Here is a 17916-nt window from a genome sequence, read left to right as displayed (position 1 = left end):
TGCGTACTCTCATCGTCAGTTTCGCCTCATTAACCCGACAATCGCCGCACCAGCGCCTCCATCCCGATCACCGGCTCCACTTTCTTTTCTTTGGCCGTTGCTGCCTCGGCCTCGCTGCCGCAGATGAACATGACCTTCTTGTGCACCTGCCGAGTAGCAGCGAAGGCGGCGCAGCACACCTCGCAGCCATTCGCGCCGTCAAGCTGCAAGGAAAGCCCAAGGGACAAAACAGCCAGCCAGGAATACTCGCGGTGCCACCTGCGCAGCATCGAGAGAGCGCCATCTGGCAGCCCAAATGAGGCGCATACAGACTCGAACGGAAGGAGAGCGACGGCGCCGCACTTGCGCTGATACGACTCCATCATGCGCACGAATGCCTCCTCCGCAGCTGGGCGACTCGCTAGTGTTTCCAGTGCAGCGGCGCTTAGCACGGTGCAGTACACCGACTCCGAGGGCAGAAGGCGCTGGAGTTCGGCGGTAACACTCACCGCGTGCGTCGAGCGCATCGCGCGGATCGGCCTCGTAGGTAACTCCAGCACAGCTCCCAGAAGTGCCTCGTGCTGAGCGTGCAGGGTAGCGTAGACAGCCTCACCGGCTGGACAGCGCAGTTCGCGAAGCCGACGCACCGCTGCTGACACCGCACTGGAGGCCATAAGCGAAGGTATTCCTTCATCCTCGACAAGAAACTGCAGCAAAGTAGGCAGCTTCGCTACGTTGCTTTCCTCTACAGTGAGGCTGCCCAGCAGCGCGCAAACCTGCCGTGTGGCATTCTGATGAATCTGCGAGTCCATCGGTGGCTGATAAAGGCCTGGGTACCGCTGCAGGCACCACAGGAAGAAGTCAGTGCAGCTAACCGGTAGGAGACGCTCCAGTGGCGCGCGCAGATCTTGAATCTGTGCCACAGCCTCGAGAACTCGGAGTAGGGACATCAACGACGGTGTCGACAAGACGCACATGGACAGAAACAAAATACACATGCGGTAGTACTCTTTCCGCTGGTCACACAGCGCCAGCACTTCATCGAAGACTTTTGGTGTCAACTGCACACGCACAGCGAACGCGTACTTGATCACGTCACACGCAAACGTCAAGGTATCAGTGTCAGAGCCACGGTGACGGTAAGTCCTCAGCTTCTCGTCGGCTCGGCACAGCTCAACGAGGAGGTCGCTCAAAAAGCCACTGAGTTGCAGTGGCGCACTCGTGAAACCGTCCCGGCTGCGGCCGCTGAGCAGTTCCTCGCGCACCAGGTGCATCGCTGCGGAGCAAGGCTTGCTGCTGGAAAGCAAGCATCGACCATAAGCCACCACAAGTGATTCAGTAAGGCGGCCTGTAGACGCACTAGCCATGGCGAGGATGCGTTCAAAGAGCTCCATGAAGTGATCCTCTAGGGGCTTTGGCATCTGCAGTGACGCCTGCGCGAGGGCGGCGCCGAGGTTGCCCCACACGCTAGCGGGCACCGTCTGTGGCCCGACCGAGCCGTGGAAGGTGAGGGCGACGCGGGCTGCTTGCACGGGGTGGCTAGGCAGCGCTTTGATGGCGCCGAGCAATGTGCTAAGTGGTATAACAGCGGTATCCAACAGCACGTCTTCCAGGATGTCGAGCACGGCATCTGCCCCACCTTCACGAGCAAGGGCACTCAGCGAGCGATTTACGGCGGCTAGGCAGGGCGGCGCGTTAAGCTTCCGGTCCACAGCAAAGCGGTGAAGGATCTCATCAGCGGTGTGCCGTTGCCCAAGCCACTGGTACGTTGCCTGCTGCCGCTGCGCAATCGCGAAGGAGTCGGTCAGTGCGCACTGCAGCGGTTGCACGACCGAGGTGCCGTAGGCTGTCATCTCGGCATCAATGGCAGCGTCGAGACGGCGGCGGCGGTACAGATAAAAGTCATGAACAGACCGCCCGACGCGAACGCCGGCGCGGGACGCCGGTGGCGAAAATGCTCGATAGCGGATGCTCACAGGAAGAGCCGAGACGCGTGGGTGTTCCTCGCGCAGGCAGTGTGTCAGCTCCTCCTCCCCTTCGCCCCACTCCATGCCATTCATGATGGAGCACTTCGCAAAGCGCTGAGTGGCGCGTTTCGCCGCTTCTCGTCAGCGGAGGATAGGGTGCCCTGCAGTTGTGCTCACGCGTCGGCCGCAAGCAGCTCCTGAGCCACCACTGCGGGGAAGAAACGACAGTGAGGGGCGTCTTTTGAGTGTAGTACTTCGGCGTACCGTCCAACCGCGAAGAGTTTTCCTCCAGCTGCTTCGTGCGCGCCAAGCGCGTGGAAGAGCGGCTCGTCGTTTTCCGATAATGGAAAAGGCGGAGTAAAAGCCGCCTGGCATCGTCGGCGTGGAGGTGGCGCCACAGAAACAGCGATGGTGACCGGAAAGAAAATGGAGAGGAAGTGACTGAGCATAGCGATTCGGAGGGTGGGTAGGCAACGGCAGGTCGCAACAGCCTCTCGATTCACGGGCAAGAGGGCGCGACGGCAGTCCATCACCAAGAGGTGCTTCAGATACTTCTCACACCTCCGCAGCAGCGAAGTTTTCGCAGCTGACGCGCCGATTCGCCCAGTGGCTTCCCTGAAGCGGCTGTGATGGCGACGTCGATGGCACAGGCTGAGTGTAGCTGTGCTGACGGTGCTGGTAGCCGCATTTGTACCACGGTGCCCTCACAAGAACAGGAGAAGGGGAGAAAGAGGGTAAGAAGATGTTCCGCATCATGGCTGCTGTCCCGAATCCGGCTGATCGCAATCTGCAGCGACATCAAAACGCGTCTGCCCCGGTGCTCATATTTCCCTCGATCTTTACGCCCCCATACAGAGACAACAGGCGAGACATGCATGATGCGTAGTCCGCTAAAGGAAAGAGGAAGAGAATAGTAAGCGCAGAGAAGAGAAAAGGGAGACGGAGCTCACGCCTCCCCCCTCCTTCCAGCGCAGAAGTACTGGGAACGAGAGTGACGCGCCCAGCCGCACATGCATAGACTACGACGGCGACACATACATGCAGCTATTCATCCGATAGAGATGGAGAGAGTGGGGTGAGTAAAGAGGAAAAGAAAAGAGAACGAGAGGAAGAAGAGGGCGGCGGTGGGTGGGAGGATGCGGTCAGGCGTGACAGCTGAGCAATCAGATACAGAAGTGCAGAGGGTTTCCACGGAAAGGGCAAAGACACAGACATACCACGTCTGCGCAGAGAAACGAGGACGGAGGGAAAATCATTGGAGAGGAATAGTGAGCAGAGGAGTGAGGCGGTCATAAATGGAGGAGAAAAAAGGGGGAGGTAAATGGAAAGAGGAAAAGGGGGTGGGGTGAGGAGGAGAAGCGAAGCGGCGCAGTGGCAGCGGACGCGAACCTATGTGCATCGTTCAGTGGTAAGCAGGGTGACGCAAAACAAATCGGGGGTCACCCACGTCCACGGGGAGGGAAGAGCGAAGGGCGAACAAGGTGAAATAAATGGGTCGCAGAAGGAAGAAGACGCAGGGCGAGCGAGAAACAGCATCTCAGTGGGGAGGGGGAGGGAAGAGAAGAGGCGAAAGCGAAATGATGGCGTGAACACACCCGCATACGCGACAGCCACCTCAGATGCACTGAGTTGCAGTCGGAGGGGGGGCGTTCAGCAAACCTATTTCAACAATACGAGCTCGTCGCGTAGTTCTCCCCATTTCGTGTGCAGTGTTGCCTGCTTCTCTGCACCCAAGGGGAGGGGAGTACTGCCACTGCTAAAGAAGCTCTTGTCGGCGTCGCGCACGGTCGGCGGCAGCGCGGTGCAGCATCGCCTTGATGTCAGATACCGGAAGAAGAGATGGGGCTATCTGCCTGGATCCGGGCGCCATATGGCGCGGTGTAGAATACAGAGGATTCAGGTAGGGTCCCGAGGGCTTGTGGGGTTGCTGACGCCGCACGTCGCTTGGTTTCCTACGTGGGTTGGGAGCGAGAAGGTAGCCTGGCAGCTGTGGGCCGGCGTCCTCGCCTAGGTACGGCGAAGGCAACAGGTGAGACTGTGCCACATAAGGGCGAGCGTAGGGCCTACTAGTCACCTTGGTTCGCGCGATGGCTCGCTGCGGTGGCGGCTGCGCTGGGGAGGGCTGACAAACGGCATCGATTTGCTGCCGATAGCCTGGCGGAACGGCAGACCTCGCAGTACTTGGCGAGCTGAAAAGTGATCTGAACGGGGGCGAAGGGGCGGAAGCTTTGCTGTTACCCTTTACTCGGGGCTGCAAGGGTGGAAGCTGGGAGGCATACGGCTGCGGTGGCGTCACCGCCACCTGCGGCAGGTTGCCATAGGGCTTCAGCGTCGGTATAGAGGGCCGCGCTCGGTCTGGAGAGGCGTTGCATGCACTTGATGCACATGCAGCTGCAGCGGCGCGTGCAGCGGTGGAAAGGATAGAGTAGTGCCCATTCGGCATCACGAGCGGACACGTACCGGCATCAGCGCCGGCGCACACGTGCGGGTCCGTGTGGCTGGAGGCGCCGTCAGAGGAGCTCTGACGCCCGCCTTGCGCCGTGGCCGCGGCAGCTCTTGCTGCTGACCTGGGGGAGGGCACCGCAGTCGCCCCATCAATGAAGGCCGGGAGTAGGTGGTGCTTGCAGAGAGAGCGTACGTAGTGCTGCGGGACGGCGTCTGGCTCTTTGAGCCACTGCCGTATGCGCTCACAAACTATCGGTAGCCGCAAGATGTCCTCCAGCTTAATCCGACCAGCAGGGTCTCGCACCAGCATCCGCGCAACGATATCCCGCAGCTCGGCTCTGTAGAGGGTTGGCAAAGGGTCATACTGCACCGCGAGGATGCGCTGCAGCAGTCCTTTCATGTCTTTGGCGTTAAAAGGATGCTTGAGCGTTAACAACTCGTAGAGGACAACGCCCAGTGCCCACACATCGCTGCGGTGGTCATAGGGTTGCTCTAAAATTAGCTCAGGGGACAGGTAGTAAGGAGTGCCTACAAACGTCCGCGCTTGGTCGTAGGTGTTCGCCAGGGTGCGCGCAATGCCAAAGTCGCCCAACTTCACCAAGTTTTCGTTCGTGAGGAAGATATTTTGCGTCTTGACATCACGGTGGAGGATCTTGCGCTGATGCACGTAGTCGAGACTCAGCACCAGCTGAATAAACCAATCAAGCACCTGCCGCTCAGGTACGTTAACGCCGTAGCTCTTCTTGAGGCGCGTGCTGACGTCACCGCTTTCGGCATACTCCATCACAATGCAAAGGTTGTCTGACTTTCGGGCTAGAAAGCTGTCAACGTAGTTGATGACGTTCGGGTGCCGCAGCGAGCTCAGCACGCGTGCCTCGTTCAGGCTTTGCTGCCGATCTTTCTTGCTCATCCGTGTAAGGTCCACCTGCTTGATGACGTAATACTTGCCATCCTCGTTGTTGCGGGCAAGAGTACAGGTGCCCATGTTTCCCTTGCCGATGACCTTCACCTTCGTATATTTGTCCATGACGGCGGTTCAAGCAAGTGGCCTTTGCTTATCGGCGGCCGCGTGTAAGTGTGAACCTTCCAAAACGCGAGGTGCAGCGGCAGCGGGGTGCGAGGGTATAGAGGCGTTTGTATCTGCTTCCCTCCGTCGCCTCACGCTAAGACGCAGAGGCAATGCAGATTCCACCGCGGGGCGACAGCGGCCGGAGTAAAGACAATGCTTAGTCTGCTGCCTTGTTAAAAACCTGCAATGAGAGGTGCCCCCGCCCGCGCGGGCGGCAGGCTGGACGTCAAGCGAAAATCTGAGCGATGCCCGTAGCTCAACGACCACAACACACTCAACACACGCGTACCTGGAGCAGAACAAAAACTAAACCAGCTGAGAACCGCATGTGCCCGGCGAGATGGCCTTCGGCACGACTAGTGTCTCTTCAGATGTGCGTCAAGGCGGATGAAGAATCAGAGAAGGGCCCCGTGGAGTCCGTGACTTGTGGTGATGATGTGCTCGGTGTGCACTGGTGTCTCATCCGCTGGGACTTGGGCTTTCACGTGCTGGTAGAACAGTGGGGAGAGGAAGAGAGTGTGCAAGAGCCCATCGTCCCATTTACTGTGCACCACACGCACACGATGCCACTGCGCCTCTCCCCAGGCGCCACACCGCAATTTGGCATACGCTTCCCCCCAAAGGGCATGAAGCATTGTCGGCCGCTCGAGGACAACGACGTTTCGTGCAGGACACACACTGGCATCACCGATTCCTGAAGGAAGGGAGCTACCCGGTGCTTCGCTAGCGGTGCACACGGCATTGACATGCAGCAGCATGCATCGCAGCCAACAGCATCACCTGTTCACCGCAGAGACACGTTTCGCTTCTTCTTTTTTTTTCCAGTTGGTCCGCCCTCAGCCATTCAGCTACACCACTTCGCTCCCCTCACCCCAGCACACGCCGCCTGCTGCAGCGCAGCTGCAGACACGCACCTTCCTGCAAGGCGTCCCCCCACTCGGTCACCGGGGCACGGACCCTGCCTCACCGTCTACCCGCCACCCGCTCCGCAGGCCGCTGCGACACCACGCCGCGCCCAGCACACGACCACCGACCTGCCTAGCAATGGGGCTGCTCGGGCGACTCGAGGTCGTGGGCGTCGGCCCCTGTGTGGCCACCGCAGGTGATTCCGCACCGGCACGGAGAGCGGCGGCGACTTGGCTCCCTCCGAAACGGATGGCGCGGCATTTCATGGAAGATAGAGGCGGGAGGTAGCTCAGTAGCATCCTCACTGTGTCGGGTGTGTCTCCTCTCCCGTCATTGTGAGGCAGTCCACCTAGGTTAGAAGACAGAAACGAGCCTCCATGAGTGGCAATGAAGTTGGGATCGTGCTGATGCGTCTGTGGATCCCTTGACGGCGCACACATCAAAGGAGGAGTGGGAAGAGAGGTGAAAGAGGGCAAAGCACGGGTCGGATGCTAGCGCGGCGGAAGTGAGCGAGAGAAGGGGGCCAACGTGTCGCTACGACGATCGGCGAAGAGTGGGGATGGAGGAAGACGTCATGAAAATATGAGACGAGGACATTTCGCGCCTACATACAGAGCACTCAAAAGAAAAGAGGACAGTGGCTGAGACATCTGCAATTCTTCCAGCGGTGGGCGCCAAGTTCGCCACCTACGATGCTCTCTAGCGCATGTGGAGGGCACCCGCACATTGTGTGGTTCGGGTCGTCGGCAGCGAAAGAAAGGTGAGGAGAAAGACAAGGCATGAGGGAGCTCACTCGGTCAGATCAAGCACTCGCGTGACCCTTTCCACCACTCTCTGATCCGTGCCACCTCGTCCTCCGCGTTGCGCCCAGATGCCGCCGCCACCGTTCACTATTACTACACTCGCAGGTTCAAACGCTGCGCAAGCATCCGCCTCACCAGCCTGCACGCCGCCTGCACGAGATGGGATGAGCTCACCAAGCTAGCGTGTGATGTCCCGCAGCCGACCTCTTCGGAGGCCAATGGGCATTCTCAGCTGTACCCTCTCTCACATTGCCACAGCAGTGCCCCGCCATTTCCTGTGACATATCAGTTCAGCGCGAGCTCGAGGACGGCGAGACCGAGCAGAGTGGGTGCCAGCCACATCATATGCGTGTGCAGTACAAGCCAGTAGGCAATGAACATCCACCCCGCTACGTGCGCGCAGTTGTTGCCATTGTAGCCCAGCGTGGCGTACCCAGCTGCCCATATCATGGTAAAGACTGCAATCATGCCTGAGATGACACGATTGACTACAGAGACTGTCGACTGCTCCGCCACGATCCAGTGGCGCATGAACATTTTTCCAGGGACTACGGCGGAGACGGTACGGTGACCCTGCGCCTGCACGGCGGCACGCGCCTCAGCTGTCATGTGCTGCGGCAGGATCTGAGACCAGTCATGCGTAGTGGGTGTGTGGTGACCTGCGCGAACAGCCGTGCTCAGGCCACTCAGAGCACCAATAGTGCCTATCGGAAGAGTAACGCGGCGGAACATATGAGTCCAGTCCTCAGAATCGATGCTGCTGTGCAGTGCGTTGTGGGGGAAAGGAAAGGCTTCGACAACCCCAATACTGCGTGTGGCGGAGGTGCTACCGGTGGGTGAGGTCGAAAGGTGAGGGAGTGAGGATGTGGCAGAGACTTGAAGACTACGATAACTACCTCGAGGGGCGCGAGGGACAGAGTTCGTTCACTAGACCAGTGACAAGAGCAGCGTTAGTAATCCGCGTAGTAGCCGAAGGGAAGGAGAGAGAAAGGGGAGGGAGGGCAGTGACGCTGTGTGCTGCGAGGAGGAGACTTGAGTCAGATGATGAAGAGGTGGCGCTGATAGACTGTCTTCGATGGCATGGACATGGCTACTACTACCCCCGTCGGCGCACGCTGGTGCAGAGGTTGGCCTGTAGGAGGCGCACTCGCAAATTCAAGCAGATGCGCCGGCGGCAGTGATTCGTTTCTGCGGCGCACTAGTAGAGTGCCACTAATTTGTTTCTCCATTGTCTCGTCAAAACAAGGCTGATCTGAACATCGACTATGTGTAGAAGAAAGAGCCCAACAGACCGTTCAGCTGGCACCAGGACGCACAAAAGCTTACGCACAAGTAAGCGCCGACATCTTCGTCCGTGAATGTGTATGTGTGCTCGAAATACCTCTCATCCGCTCCCTTCATGAATGCCTGATAGCCACTTCATCAAATCCAAGGCCGATCGCTGCACGCTGGCGAGCTTCACTAAGGGACGAGAAAGTGCCAAAGAGGAGAACGAAGCGATTGACCTTGCTGTCGTTCCTTGTGGGTGGGTGGGTGTCGCAGCGGGCATCACCTTCTCGTCATGTGTTCCGTAAGCGGTTGCGGTAGGGGCACTCGGCGAAACAGGTATCGGATGGTGAGAGCGTTCAGCAATGCGATGACCGTTACAACGAAGGCTTCCGTCACTAAGCGCACCGTCAGCATGGTAAAGATCTTCTCTACCCATTCACGGACTCCTTGCTCCTTCATGCGAAGCAGAATCTGATCATCGTGCATGCCCATTACGAACCCATCTGTGCGCGTCATGAGTTTGCGCAGCGGGTCTATGCGGTTCTTCCAGCGCTTTAGAGAGGTAAGCCCAACTTCCATCTTGATCATCTTCGGCTTGCCCGAGTAATCCCGGTTGTCGATGCAGTACGCATGCTCCTTCCTGGCGCGCGTTGTAAAGTACACGCGGTCCTCCGCGCCATGCTCTCCCGCGTAAGAAGCGTAAATGATGTGCCCGTCTGCGTCTCGAATGAACAGGTCAAAGTCATCCGCCCCCTCCATGACATGGTAGTGCATGGTCACGCCTTCATAGAAATCCTTGCCGATGGAATACAGGCACACCTCCTCCTTGCCCACGTCGAAAGTAAGGGCGGTGATGGTGGGCTGCACCCGCAGCGCTGTGGAGGGCAGCAGTGTTCCCACCGCACAGAGGGCTGCTAAAAGCGCAGGCACAACCGAAAAGTGCATGTCCTTAGGGCAAAACAATGCGGGTATCGTGACACACGCACATATATAGTGTTGTCCGCACTTACTGAGAGAAGGCGAGGAGGGAGCACGTCCGATGGAGCCAGTTCAGTTAAAAAGCAGGGGATGGGAAAGCAGGAGGAGCAGCGGTCTCTTTGCGTGAGTGCGTGCGCGAGTCTGTCTACCTTTGAGCGGTGCTCGACGCAGTGAAGGATTAGGCTCTCCACACGTCATCAGAAGTGGCGTACACCAGCTGCCAGAAGCAGTGGCACGCTCAGAGCGAGGCTCACTCGCGCAGATGCGTGTTCAGAGCAGGCTGCTTCGTGCATGCCCTTGCGTGTGAGGAGACGAGGTAAAGGGGAGCGACTCCCTTCCACTATGCTATGTCTGCGTCTCGTGCGCACATCACTTACGGGACTGGTATAGAAGACACGCGAGACGAAATACGATGGCGAAGAAAAAGAGGGCCCATGAGCACGTGTCGTTGCCAGCAGGGGGAGGGGGGGCGCCGTATGTATAGCACCAACTCACCCTCTCCCCGCCCTCTCCCCTCCCTCCCTTCCTCCCTCCGGTGGAATCGAAAGCGCCGGTGGTGAGAAGCGACAGCGAGGGGGAAGGGCGTAACGGGGAAGATGAAGAGAGAACAGATGAACACATCCAATGAGCTGAGCAAATGAGTGGGGGCGACGCGAACGGGCGGCGCGCGCAGCGCCGCACACCAAAACAAAACGGCCCAGCCGACAAGACGATGCATAGAGACACACGACAAAGAGTGAAAAGGGGGGAAAACGGCGAAAGCGGAGGTGCTCTCAGTCGAGTGGGAGGAGAGCAGTGAGCAGAGCGGCGGCCAGAGGATGCGTTTCCTCGACCGCGTTGCTTGCCGCAGGATGTTTCTACCTTACAGCGGCCGTTGGCCACCGATTCGCCTTGCTAGTTCGACCATCAAGCAACCATATTGGTCGCTGAGGAAGATTGCAGGGTGGGCAAAACGGCGTAAACGTCAGCTGTGAAGCGGGGATGCGCCGGGTCAGCCTTGGAGCTCGAAGGGCTCACCGCTGAGACGAAACTTTCGGCCCGCGCGGTGGTCCGAGGCGCAGAGCCCAGCTGCTCGGTGACGACCCCGGACTCTGCCCGCCCAGCAAGGCGACGATGGTACAGTTTCGCTACCGCGGAGAGTAGCGCGACGTTCCTGTCCTGAAAGCCAGACTCGTTACAAACCTCGTCTAATGTACATGCTGTGATGCGGCTGATGTCAAATGCACGGAGCGGCTCCTGCGACTTATCATCGCTGAACTCATCATCCTCCTGTGGGAGGTGTCGTCGCATTTTCCCATCCCACCCCAGCGCGTGCACCGCCGACTGCAGCGCACGCGCCGAGAGACGCACCAGCAAACGAAACGTCGGTACCGGCACGGAAAAGTTCAACTGCATCCGCCGGAGTTCGTCGCCGAGGTGTTCACATTGCGCGCCGACTTCTCGATCGCGTGGGGTGTCAACGAGAAGAGAGCGCAAGCCGGCCTCAGCCTTCTCGAGTTCACTGAACGACAGGTTGCAGTCATCGAGCCTGCTGGTTTCAAGGAGGCATTTGAGCTGCAGTGCATACAGTACTTCGATAGGCTCAAACAACGTCCGCAGCCTCTCAAGGAGTTGCACAACGCTGATGCAGCCGCCTGATGTGCGTTCGCCTCGCAGAAAGTCGAAGACAACTTCGCAGCCGTGCGGCTGCACCTGACACTGGAGCACAGAGGCGCAGAGGAACGTGAAGTCCTCCACCCCTAAGTTGTGCAGACTGAGGCTGCTGCAGAGCGCTCGGAAGTCCTTTATGAGTTTCGCCAGCCCGTATGCTCGCAACTGCCGCAAGACGTCTCCTTCGCTCTCCATTCTCAGAGCGCAAAAGAGCGCCTCGTCAACGGGGCGGTACGATGAGCGGCTACGCTGACTAGGCTCGTGTACGACAGCAGCACGACGCGCTTTGCCCGGCCAAGGAGTAGGAAGCAGAGGCGGCGGCGGTGGAGGCATGGCGGGCGCCTTGAGGGGAACGCCTTGCAGAGGGCGACATTGCGGACGCTCCGTGCCGCTATGCTGGCCGCGTGAGGAGAAGCACAGGACATCGCCAACCGTCTTGGTGCAAGACGGAAAACGGACGTGCATTGCTTCTGTGCGCCACACACATGTATGTGCGTGTGCAAGACTGCCCCACCCGTTCCAAATACAGCCTGCCAGAGAGAGAGAGAAAGAGGTTAGGGTCCTCCCAGCGATTACAAAGGCAATAGGCCTCTCCTCCCTCCTGTGCGCTGGTGGCGATGGGGAGCGTCTAACAAGAAAAATCGGTGACGGCGACAAGTGAGTGCAGAGAGATGCGGAGAACAGCCTGTTGATGGTGAGAAATGGTCGTGCGAGAGAAGAGAAGCTGCTGCTTTGCTGGTAAAGCCACATTGAGTGCGTTTCGCAGCTGTTTCCTTGTCTCACAGGGTGAAAGAGATGCATCATCCCGCCGTATGCAGCGGATTAAGTGAGTCAGTGTCGTGGACCGGCAGCAGGTTGCCCTGAGGGAGGAGGGGGGAGGCGTGCATGGCGGTGTCAGCTTTTAGTTCTGCCCTGTGCCCGGATTACCACACAGAGGTTGGGTGGGCACGCCGCACTCTTATACGCGGCGGTCGGTTGTTGTTGTTTCGCAAGCGGTGCTGTACTCCCGCTCCTCACGTCAAGCCATGCAAGAATCTCTGCTGAAGAGGACAGAGGCATGTGAGCGTGCAAGCCGCACACTGCACGCGCGACCCTCTCCTTCCTCCTGCATTAAGCCCGCTGTGAGCGCGTTAGGGCACGAGTCACAGGCAAACGCATTAGAGACACCGTTAGCCGCACGCAGCGACATGAAACGAGGCGGCTCGCGAGAGAGAGAGAGCCGGTCAGGAGAGGGGGGAGTGCCTTACCTTATCGCCTCCTGTTCCGCCCACCCACCCCCCTCTCCCTCACTGTCTTCCTCACACTCCCCCACCGCTTATCTTTTCTTCGCCATCTTCTTTTCTGCGCTACGAAGGATGACGATGCTCTTCTTCAGCTCCCCGTTGAGCAGTTCGCGCGCTGCTGCGGAACGGACCAGCAGCTGCTGCGACACCGCCGTCTTGAGATCTGCGGGGTGGAGAGCACCGCTGCTACAGTCTGCAACGAGAGCCTCCGGAGTGGTGTAGCTCACGCTGCCGCCGGAGGCCTCGGCACGCTCGATGCTGAGGGTGCCTTCTTGCGCGAGAAGGTGCTTGGCGACCGATATGACTGGATTGAACCCCTCGTTTGGCGCTGAATATGCCTTCTTGATTTTGCGACGGATGTCCATGTCATTGTCATCGAGGTAGAGGACGTCGTCGGCGCCAAGTACCGTCGGGGCGGCGTCAGGACGGTGCAGTGCCGGAATGCTCCCCTCCTGGGTCTGCAGACACGCGATGCGTCCCTTTGTGCACTCACGGGAAAAGGTGTTGATCTGTCCATCCAACGAGGTGGAGATGACATGTGAGACGGAGAGCATCAGAGCAGTGACAGCGCGCATGAGAACGGCGATAACCTGGCCAGCGTTGCGCACGTCTCCTCCGTAGAGCTCCTCGATATCACTCAGCATATTCTTGCGCGCCACACCAATGACGCCAACCCAGAAGTCACTGGGATTGCCGAGAATGAACTCGTTCTCCGTCATGATCTTCACCGACTCAGGAAGCCCATATGCCTTGAGAAGCTGTGAGTGCACCATCAGAGCAGCCGAGATATCTTTCTCTACCCCAGTGATCTCGTCACTAGCCACTGCGGACCAGTCAGGCAGCATTAGCGTCACCGTGCCCTCCGGATGGGCGGCGATGAAGTCCTTGGCCGCCTTGATCATCCCCTCTGCGACACTCAGCGGCACCTTCAGCAGCGCCGGCATCCACATGCATGCGTGCGGCCTATCCGGGGCAGCTGGAAGTGTCATCTCATCCAGTGGAAGTGCCGCACCATTTTTTTGGTACGACTTGACCGCCTCAAGCAGCTCGTGAGCCTCCGAGTTGGAGGAGAAGTGCTGGCGCACCGGCGCCAGCAGGGTGTTCACCTCTTCAATGAGGCACGACTTCAGGGCATCCTCGCTGACCGTCTCGCTCACGAACGCCTGCTCAAGATCAGCATAGGTAGCGTACGACACACCGTCAATAGTCGCCGCACCGCCAGGACGGGCGTAGACGATGCACTGGAAGTAGTCGAGCACCGGGTTGCGGTCATCCGTGGCGACTGGCGCACCGTCGTCCGCAATGGCATCGGCAGACTGCCTGACACGTGGGCAGTAGGCTTGGCGAATCTTGCGTGCGACGTCTTCCTCCGTGTCCTCCATGAAGATGGCGCTGTCAGGGTCACTCTTGCTCATCTTTGCCTGCCCCTTTTTCAGCCCAGCCAGCATGTGGTGCGATAGCACCACCGGCTTCAGCTTACGGCCGATCAGGTCACAATACTCGCGGGCGAGCATGTTGACCTTACGCTGGTCGAGGCCCAGCTGGCAGATGTCTGCTCTCAGAAAAAAAATGTCGGTGCATTGCATCAGTGGGTAGAGCATCTGTGCCGCCGTCAGGGTTCCTTCCGTCTTGCCCATAATCGTGCAGCACTTCTTGATTCGGGCAATCGTATTCTGACGGCCAATGTCCAGCACCATGCGCCAGTATGTGTCGGCGTGTCGCGTAATTTCCTCGCTGCTCCACAGAAATACAACCTTCTCCATGTCCATGCCCGCTGCCTTCCACACCTCCATCAGGTACCGACCGACAATGCGGATCTTCTCCAGCTCCCCGCCAACCTTGTCGTTCATGAGGGCAAACCAGTCCGCCACCCAGAAAACGAACTCGCATCCGGCCGCCGTGCACTTGTTCACATTGACGGCCTTGAAGATGCCCTGGGCAATGTGCATTCGGCCGGACGGTTCAAAGCCATCGTAACAGCGAATATTCGGCTTCTTCTCGGTGAGGTTTCGCAGTTCACTTTCCTGAATGCACTCCTCTCCGACACTGCGGAGAAGTTGATAGCGCTCGTCCGTGTTCATGGGAGACGGCATCGTATTCAGTAGGGCCAATCGTGAAGAGAGCCGGCAAACGCGCGAGTGACAACTCAGCAGGCGGCGGAGAGGTGCGGAGCGGTGGTTCGCAATGGAGAACGTTTTTCCTTCCTTTCGCCTTAATTTTCTTCTCGGTGCTGACAAACAGCTCTATGCGCGGGCGATTTCCATTTTAGATGTGTGTGTGTGTGTGTGTTTCATTGGCACCGAAGCGATGCAGTGAGCGAAGTGCAGTGACAGGAACGACGCCATGACCGTCCAAGGAGCGCGTGAGCGTTCCGTGAGATTAGGGGCGCAGCAAGTGAAGAGACAAGGGTGAGGGTTCGCCGGAGGAGTCGGTGCAAGATGTCATCCTGCCATTTAAGAGCTTCGCGGTTCGATCATGTTTGGCGGCGAGGTGCCTCCTGTTTCATCCTCACTGCACATTCGGCGGTACGAGGGAGGGGCAACAGACGGTGAACACACACACATACAACAAAAGTGCCGCTCTGCACTTCGTCGCACCACGCGATACGCATGGGCGAGAAGGCGTCAGAGAGAAGGGGTGAAGTCGCCTACCATTGCCCGAGAGGTTATGCCTCAAGCGCACATCAGAACCGGAGGCAGAGAAACGGAAAAGAGCGCAGAGGCAATCGTCAATAGAAAGTCCATCACGTGGGCGGCACACACACACACAGACGTCTCAGTCGCGTATAGACTCTTCAACGCGCATAAGCAACGGAAAGGAAGGAGAAAAGAGGAAGGGAAAAGCGGTTAAGAATAGAAGTCGGTGAAAGGAAAGCTCGACAACGCGCCAAAGGCAACCATTGTCATACGGAACGCTGCACCAATCCGCGGGCAACGTACACCGCTGTTACACCGGGATGCAGGCATGGGGCTGCGTCTCGCATCGCGTCCGCCACCCGAAGCCGCCGCCGTCTTTGGTGTGACGGAGGAAGGGGCGGGTTATTGGGGGACGGAGAGTTGCGGCGCCAGCGCTGACCCCGCCCCACCCACTCCCTACCCGGCATGCCGACGGCATAGCACCCACACTTTGACACATCGACGACAGATTGCAGCTTCACGGCTGCGCACGGCAGACCGGCGCGGAGGGCTCGTGTGTCTATGCGCCTACATATTCGTGTGTGCAGAGCCGTTAGCGGGCGGGGAAGGATTTAGGTCGGACGGGTGGTGATGGGTCGCACAAGAGTCGTTCCGTGTCGCACAAAGAAGTTGTTAGGAAGGGAGGGGGAGGGATGGACGGGCGATGAAAGGGCTCTTTGAGGCCTCAGGCTCACTCGTCGCAGACGCGCTTCTCCCGCATGAAGGGGACGCGGCATTCGAGCAGCATGTTGCTCTCAGCCGGCAGCCCGATCATGGCGCGCAGCAAGTTCTCGATGGCCGCCTTCTGGCGATTGAGCGCGTTTATCACCGGCGCCCCCTCGGGGACCGCGGGTGCCTTGAGCAGGTAGGACAGGATAGAGAGAACGGTCTCCATGTGCTCGAAAGAAGTCAGTGGCGGTGTCTGCAGCCCATCGCTGGCGCTGATTGTGACGCGCTCCATGAGCTCGGTGAGCACGAGCATGTCGATGATGAGCGGCGCTGCGAGCAAGGAGTCCTCGCAGGTGTTGTGAAGCACGACGGTCTGCTGGCCACCCATGAAGATGGAAAAGGTGTACTCATCCATCGCTCGCTTGCTGTCGCCCACGTAGGGCATGTATTTGATGACGATGCAGTGGTCGGGCTTCGGCGTCCCTTCGGGGAACAAGACCGTGTTCGACCTGATCATGTCGTCCACCACATTGCTCTTGGTGATCTCCTTCGAGCAGAACTGCTTGGGGCTGGAGAGGTTGTAGCCGTCGTTGTTGCCCAGGTGGTTATAGCTTGCGATGCACTCCGGCTTGATGCCGGCGCCGACAAAAAACTCAACCAATGCGCTCTTCATTTTCGTCTGTCCGCTCTTGAAGTCGTCGCCGCCGAGGAAGACATGAGCTGCGCGGGCCATCTCCACCAGCCCGGGGCACAGCGTATTCTGCGGCGCGCCGTTGATGAAACTGCACTTTTCGAGGATGGCCGCCATTGCGTAGAGCGCAGACGGTGCCACCTCCGCCTCGTTGCGCCTCACGGCCGCCACCAGGTTGGCGGCCGTGTCGTGGACACCATCGCGGTACTCGCTGAAGCGTTCCGTATTGGCAGTCCACAGCACGAGCACCTTGTCCAGCTGGTTGGACACCTTGAATTGGCGGATGTCGCTGCGCACCTGCTCCACTGCACCCCAGCGGTCGCATGCGTCCAGGACGTTGTTTGCACGCTCCTTCTGGTTCGCCGCGACATAATCGATGTCGAAGATGGCCGGAAGCGGGTGGAGATCCTTCATGTGCTCGTACAACGCGTCCTGAAGCTGCACATCCAGCACCCCTGCGCGCCGCATCGCATCGCCGAGGTTCGTATTGTTGCAGTCCCATCCACCGATCACCAGGTCGTCGGGCGCCACCATCGGCACAACGTCTTTCAGCGGCACAAAGATCTCATTCATGTCACGGGTCATGCCAAGGTTAATCGTACTGGACTGCGTGATGGAACCGAAGTAGTTAGCCGACATTGTGCCGCGCCGCGTCCGCCAAGACAGGCCCAGCTTGTTGGCCAGGATGCCGGCTGTCACGGTCGTACCGTTGTTGCCACCCCACCCGACCAGCATGACGCCCACGCGCAGCACTTTGCGCTCCGTGCGGAACACCAGCCGGTGCGTCACCGGCTCCACCACTACGGTACCGTCCGCGCTTCGGCTCACACGCGTCGTCGCGTATTCATACTGCGACTCGATCGCATCGGGCGTGTAGCGTACTTTGTCGCTTTTCACGTGCACGGACGGCATTTCACGGTGATGGTAAAGCAGAACGAGGGGGAGAGGTGAAGGCTGAGAGGACACGGAGAGGTTGCAGAGGACGTACGTCGGATGCCCGAGATCTACGCGAGGGGATGGAGGAAGGAGTAGTGCTAGAGTGCGTAGTTGCGCGTGATGAGGTGTGGGGCTGCTACGGGAATGGGGCTGTGCCGCGCGGAAAGCGTGCGGACAAGGCAGAAGGGAAGGCGAGAGAAAGTGGAAGCAGGGGGGGCGGGGGATAAGAGGATAGAACGTGAAGGAAGAGCGGTATGGCTGGCGGGCAGGCAGCGCTTTCCCTGCAAGACTGCCCGCATGCCCATGCGGAGGGTCGAGGAGAGGCCGCACAAAGGCAATGGGGAGGGGGTGTTCTCGCCTCGCCGCACAGCACTCGTCTCGAAGAACGAGTCAGGAAAGTAACGAGAGACAAGGGGCATCACGCCTGGGTGTATACACGGGCGCTCTTAGTCAAATGTGTCAGGAAGAGCGCGTTGCGCCCGAGGCAGCCACCCATGCATGTGCACATGGCGCGCAGGCGCTAGACGTCGATAGCCTCGAAGCGTAGCAGAGGGATTACGTGCCGGGGAGTGACCGTAGTGCGTGTGTCTGTCTGT

At 59.0% G+C, this 17916-nt stretch overlaps 7 protein-coding genes across 7 annotated transcripts; all 7 read right to left on the bottom strand.

The window, feature by feature from the left end:
• Positions 1-29: 29 nt before the first annotated feature.
• On the bottom strand, positions 30-2039 carry LSCM1_04940 (uncharacterized protein; the record flags this gene model as incomplete). Its single annotated transcript, XM_067322422.1, has 1 exon — positions 30-2039. The coding sequence occupies one exon, from the start codon at positions 2037-2039 to the stop codon at positions 30-32; it is 2010 nt and encodes a 669-aa protein (XP_067180195.1).
• Positions 2040-3702: 1663 nt separating this feature from the next.
• LSCM1_04939 (uncharacterized protein) lies at positions 3703-5418 on the bottom strand (the record flags this gene model as incomplete). The annotated part of the gene is made up of 1 exon (XM_067322421.1): positions 3703-5418. The coding sequence occupies one exon, from the start codon at positions 5416-5418 to the stop codon at positions 3703-3705; it is 1716 nt and encodes a 571-aa protein (XP_067180194.1).
• A 2036-nt stretch (positions 5419-7454) lies between these two features.
• LSCM1_04938 (uncharacterized protein) lies at positions 7455-7901 on the bottom strand (the record flags this gene model as incomplete). Its single annotated transcript, XM_067322420.1, has 1 exon — positions 7455-7901. One exon carries the CDS (start codon positions 7899-7901, stop codon positions 7455-7457), a length of 447 nt encoding a protein of 148 aa, XP_067180193.1.
• An 816-nt stretch (positions 7902-8717) lies between these two features.
• Positions 8718-9383, bottom strand: LSCM1_04937 (uncharacterized protein; the record flags this gene model as incomplete). The annotated part of the gene is made up of 1 exon (XM_067322419.1): positions 8718-9383. The coding sequence occupies one exon, from the start codon at positions 9381-9383 to the stop codon at positions 8718-8720; it is 666 nt and encodes a 221-aa protein (XP_067180192.1).
• A 939-nt stretch (positions 9384-10322) lies between these two features.
• Positions 10323-11531, bottom strand: LSCM1_04936 (uncharacterized protein; the record flags this gene model as incomplete). The annotated part of the gene is made up of 1 exon (XM_067322418.1): positions 10323-11531. One exon carries the CDS (start codon positions 11529-11531, stop codon positions 10323-10325), a length of 1209 nt encoding a protein of 402 aa, XP_067180191.1.
• Positions 11532-12381: 850 nt separating this feature from the next.
• On the bottom strand, positions 12382-14442 carry LSCM1_04935 (uncharacterized protein; the record flags this gene model as incomplete). Its single annotated transcript, XM_067322417.1, has 1 exon — positions 12382-14442. The coding sequence occupies one exon, from the start codon at positions 14440-14442 to the stop codon at positions 12382-12384; it is 2061 nt and encodes a 686-aa protein (XP_067180190.1).
• A 1273-nt stretch (positions 14443-15715) lies between these two features.
• Positions 15716-17296, bottom strand: LSCM1_04934 (uncharacterized protein; the record flags this gene model as incomplete). The annotated part of the gene is made up of 1 exon (XM_067322416.1): positions 15716-17296. The coding sequence occupies one exon, from the start codon at positions 17294-17296 to the stop codon at positions 15716-15718; it is 1581 nt and encodes a 526-aa protein (XP_067180189.1).
• Between the last annotated feature and the right edge of the window lie 620 nt (positions 17297-17916).

The sequence above is a fragment of the Leishmania martiniquensis genome, chromosome 14, assembly GCF_017916325.1.
Source record: "Leishmania martiniquensis isolate LSCM1 chromosome 14, whole genome shotgun sequence".
NCBI classification, from domain to species: domain Eukaryota; phylum Euglenozoa; class Kinetoplastea; order Trypanosomatida; family Trypanosomatidae; genus Leishmania; species Leishmania martiniquensis.
Note: the sequence above shows the minus strand (reverse complement) of the source record. Positions and strands in the feature narration are given on the sequence as shown.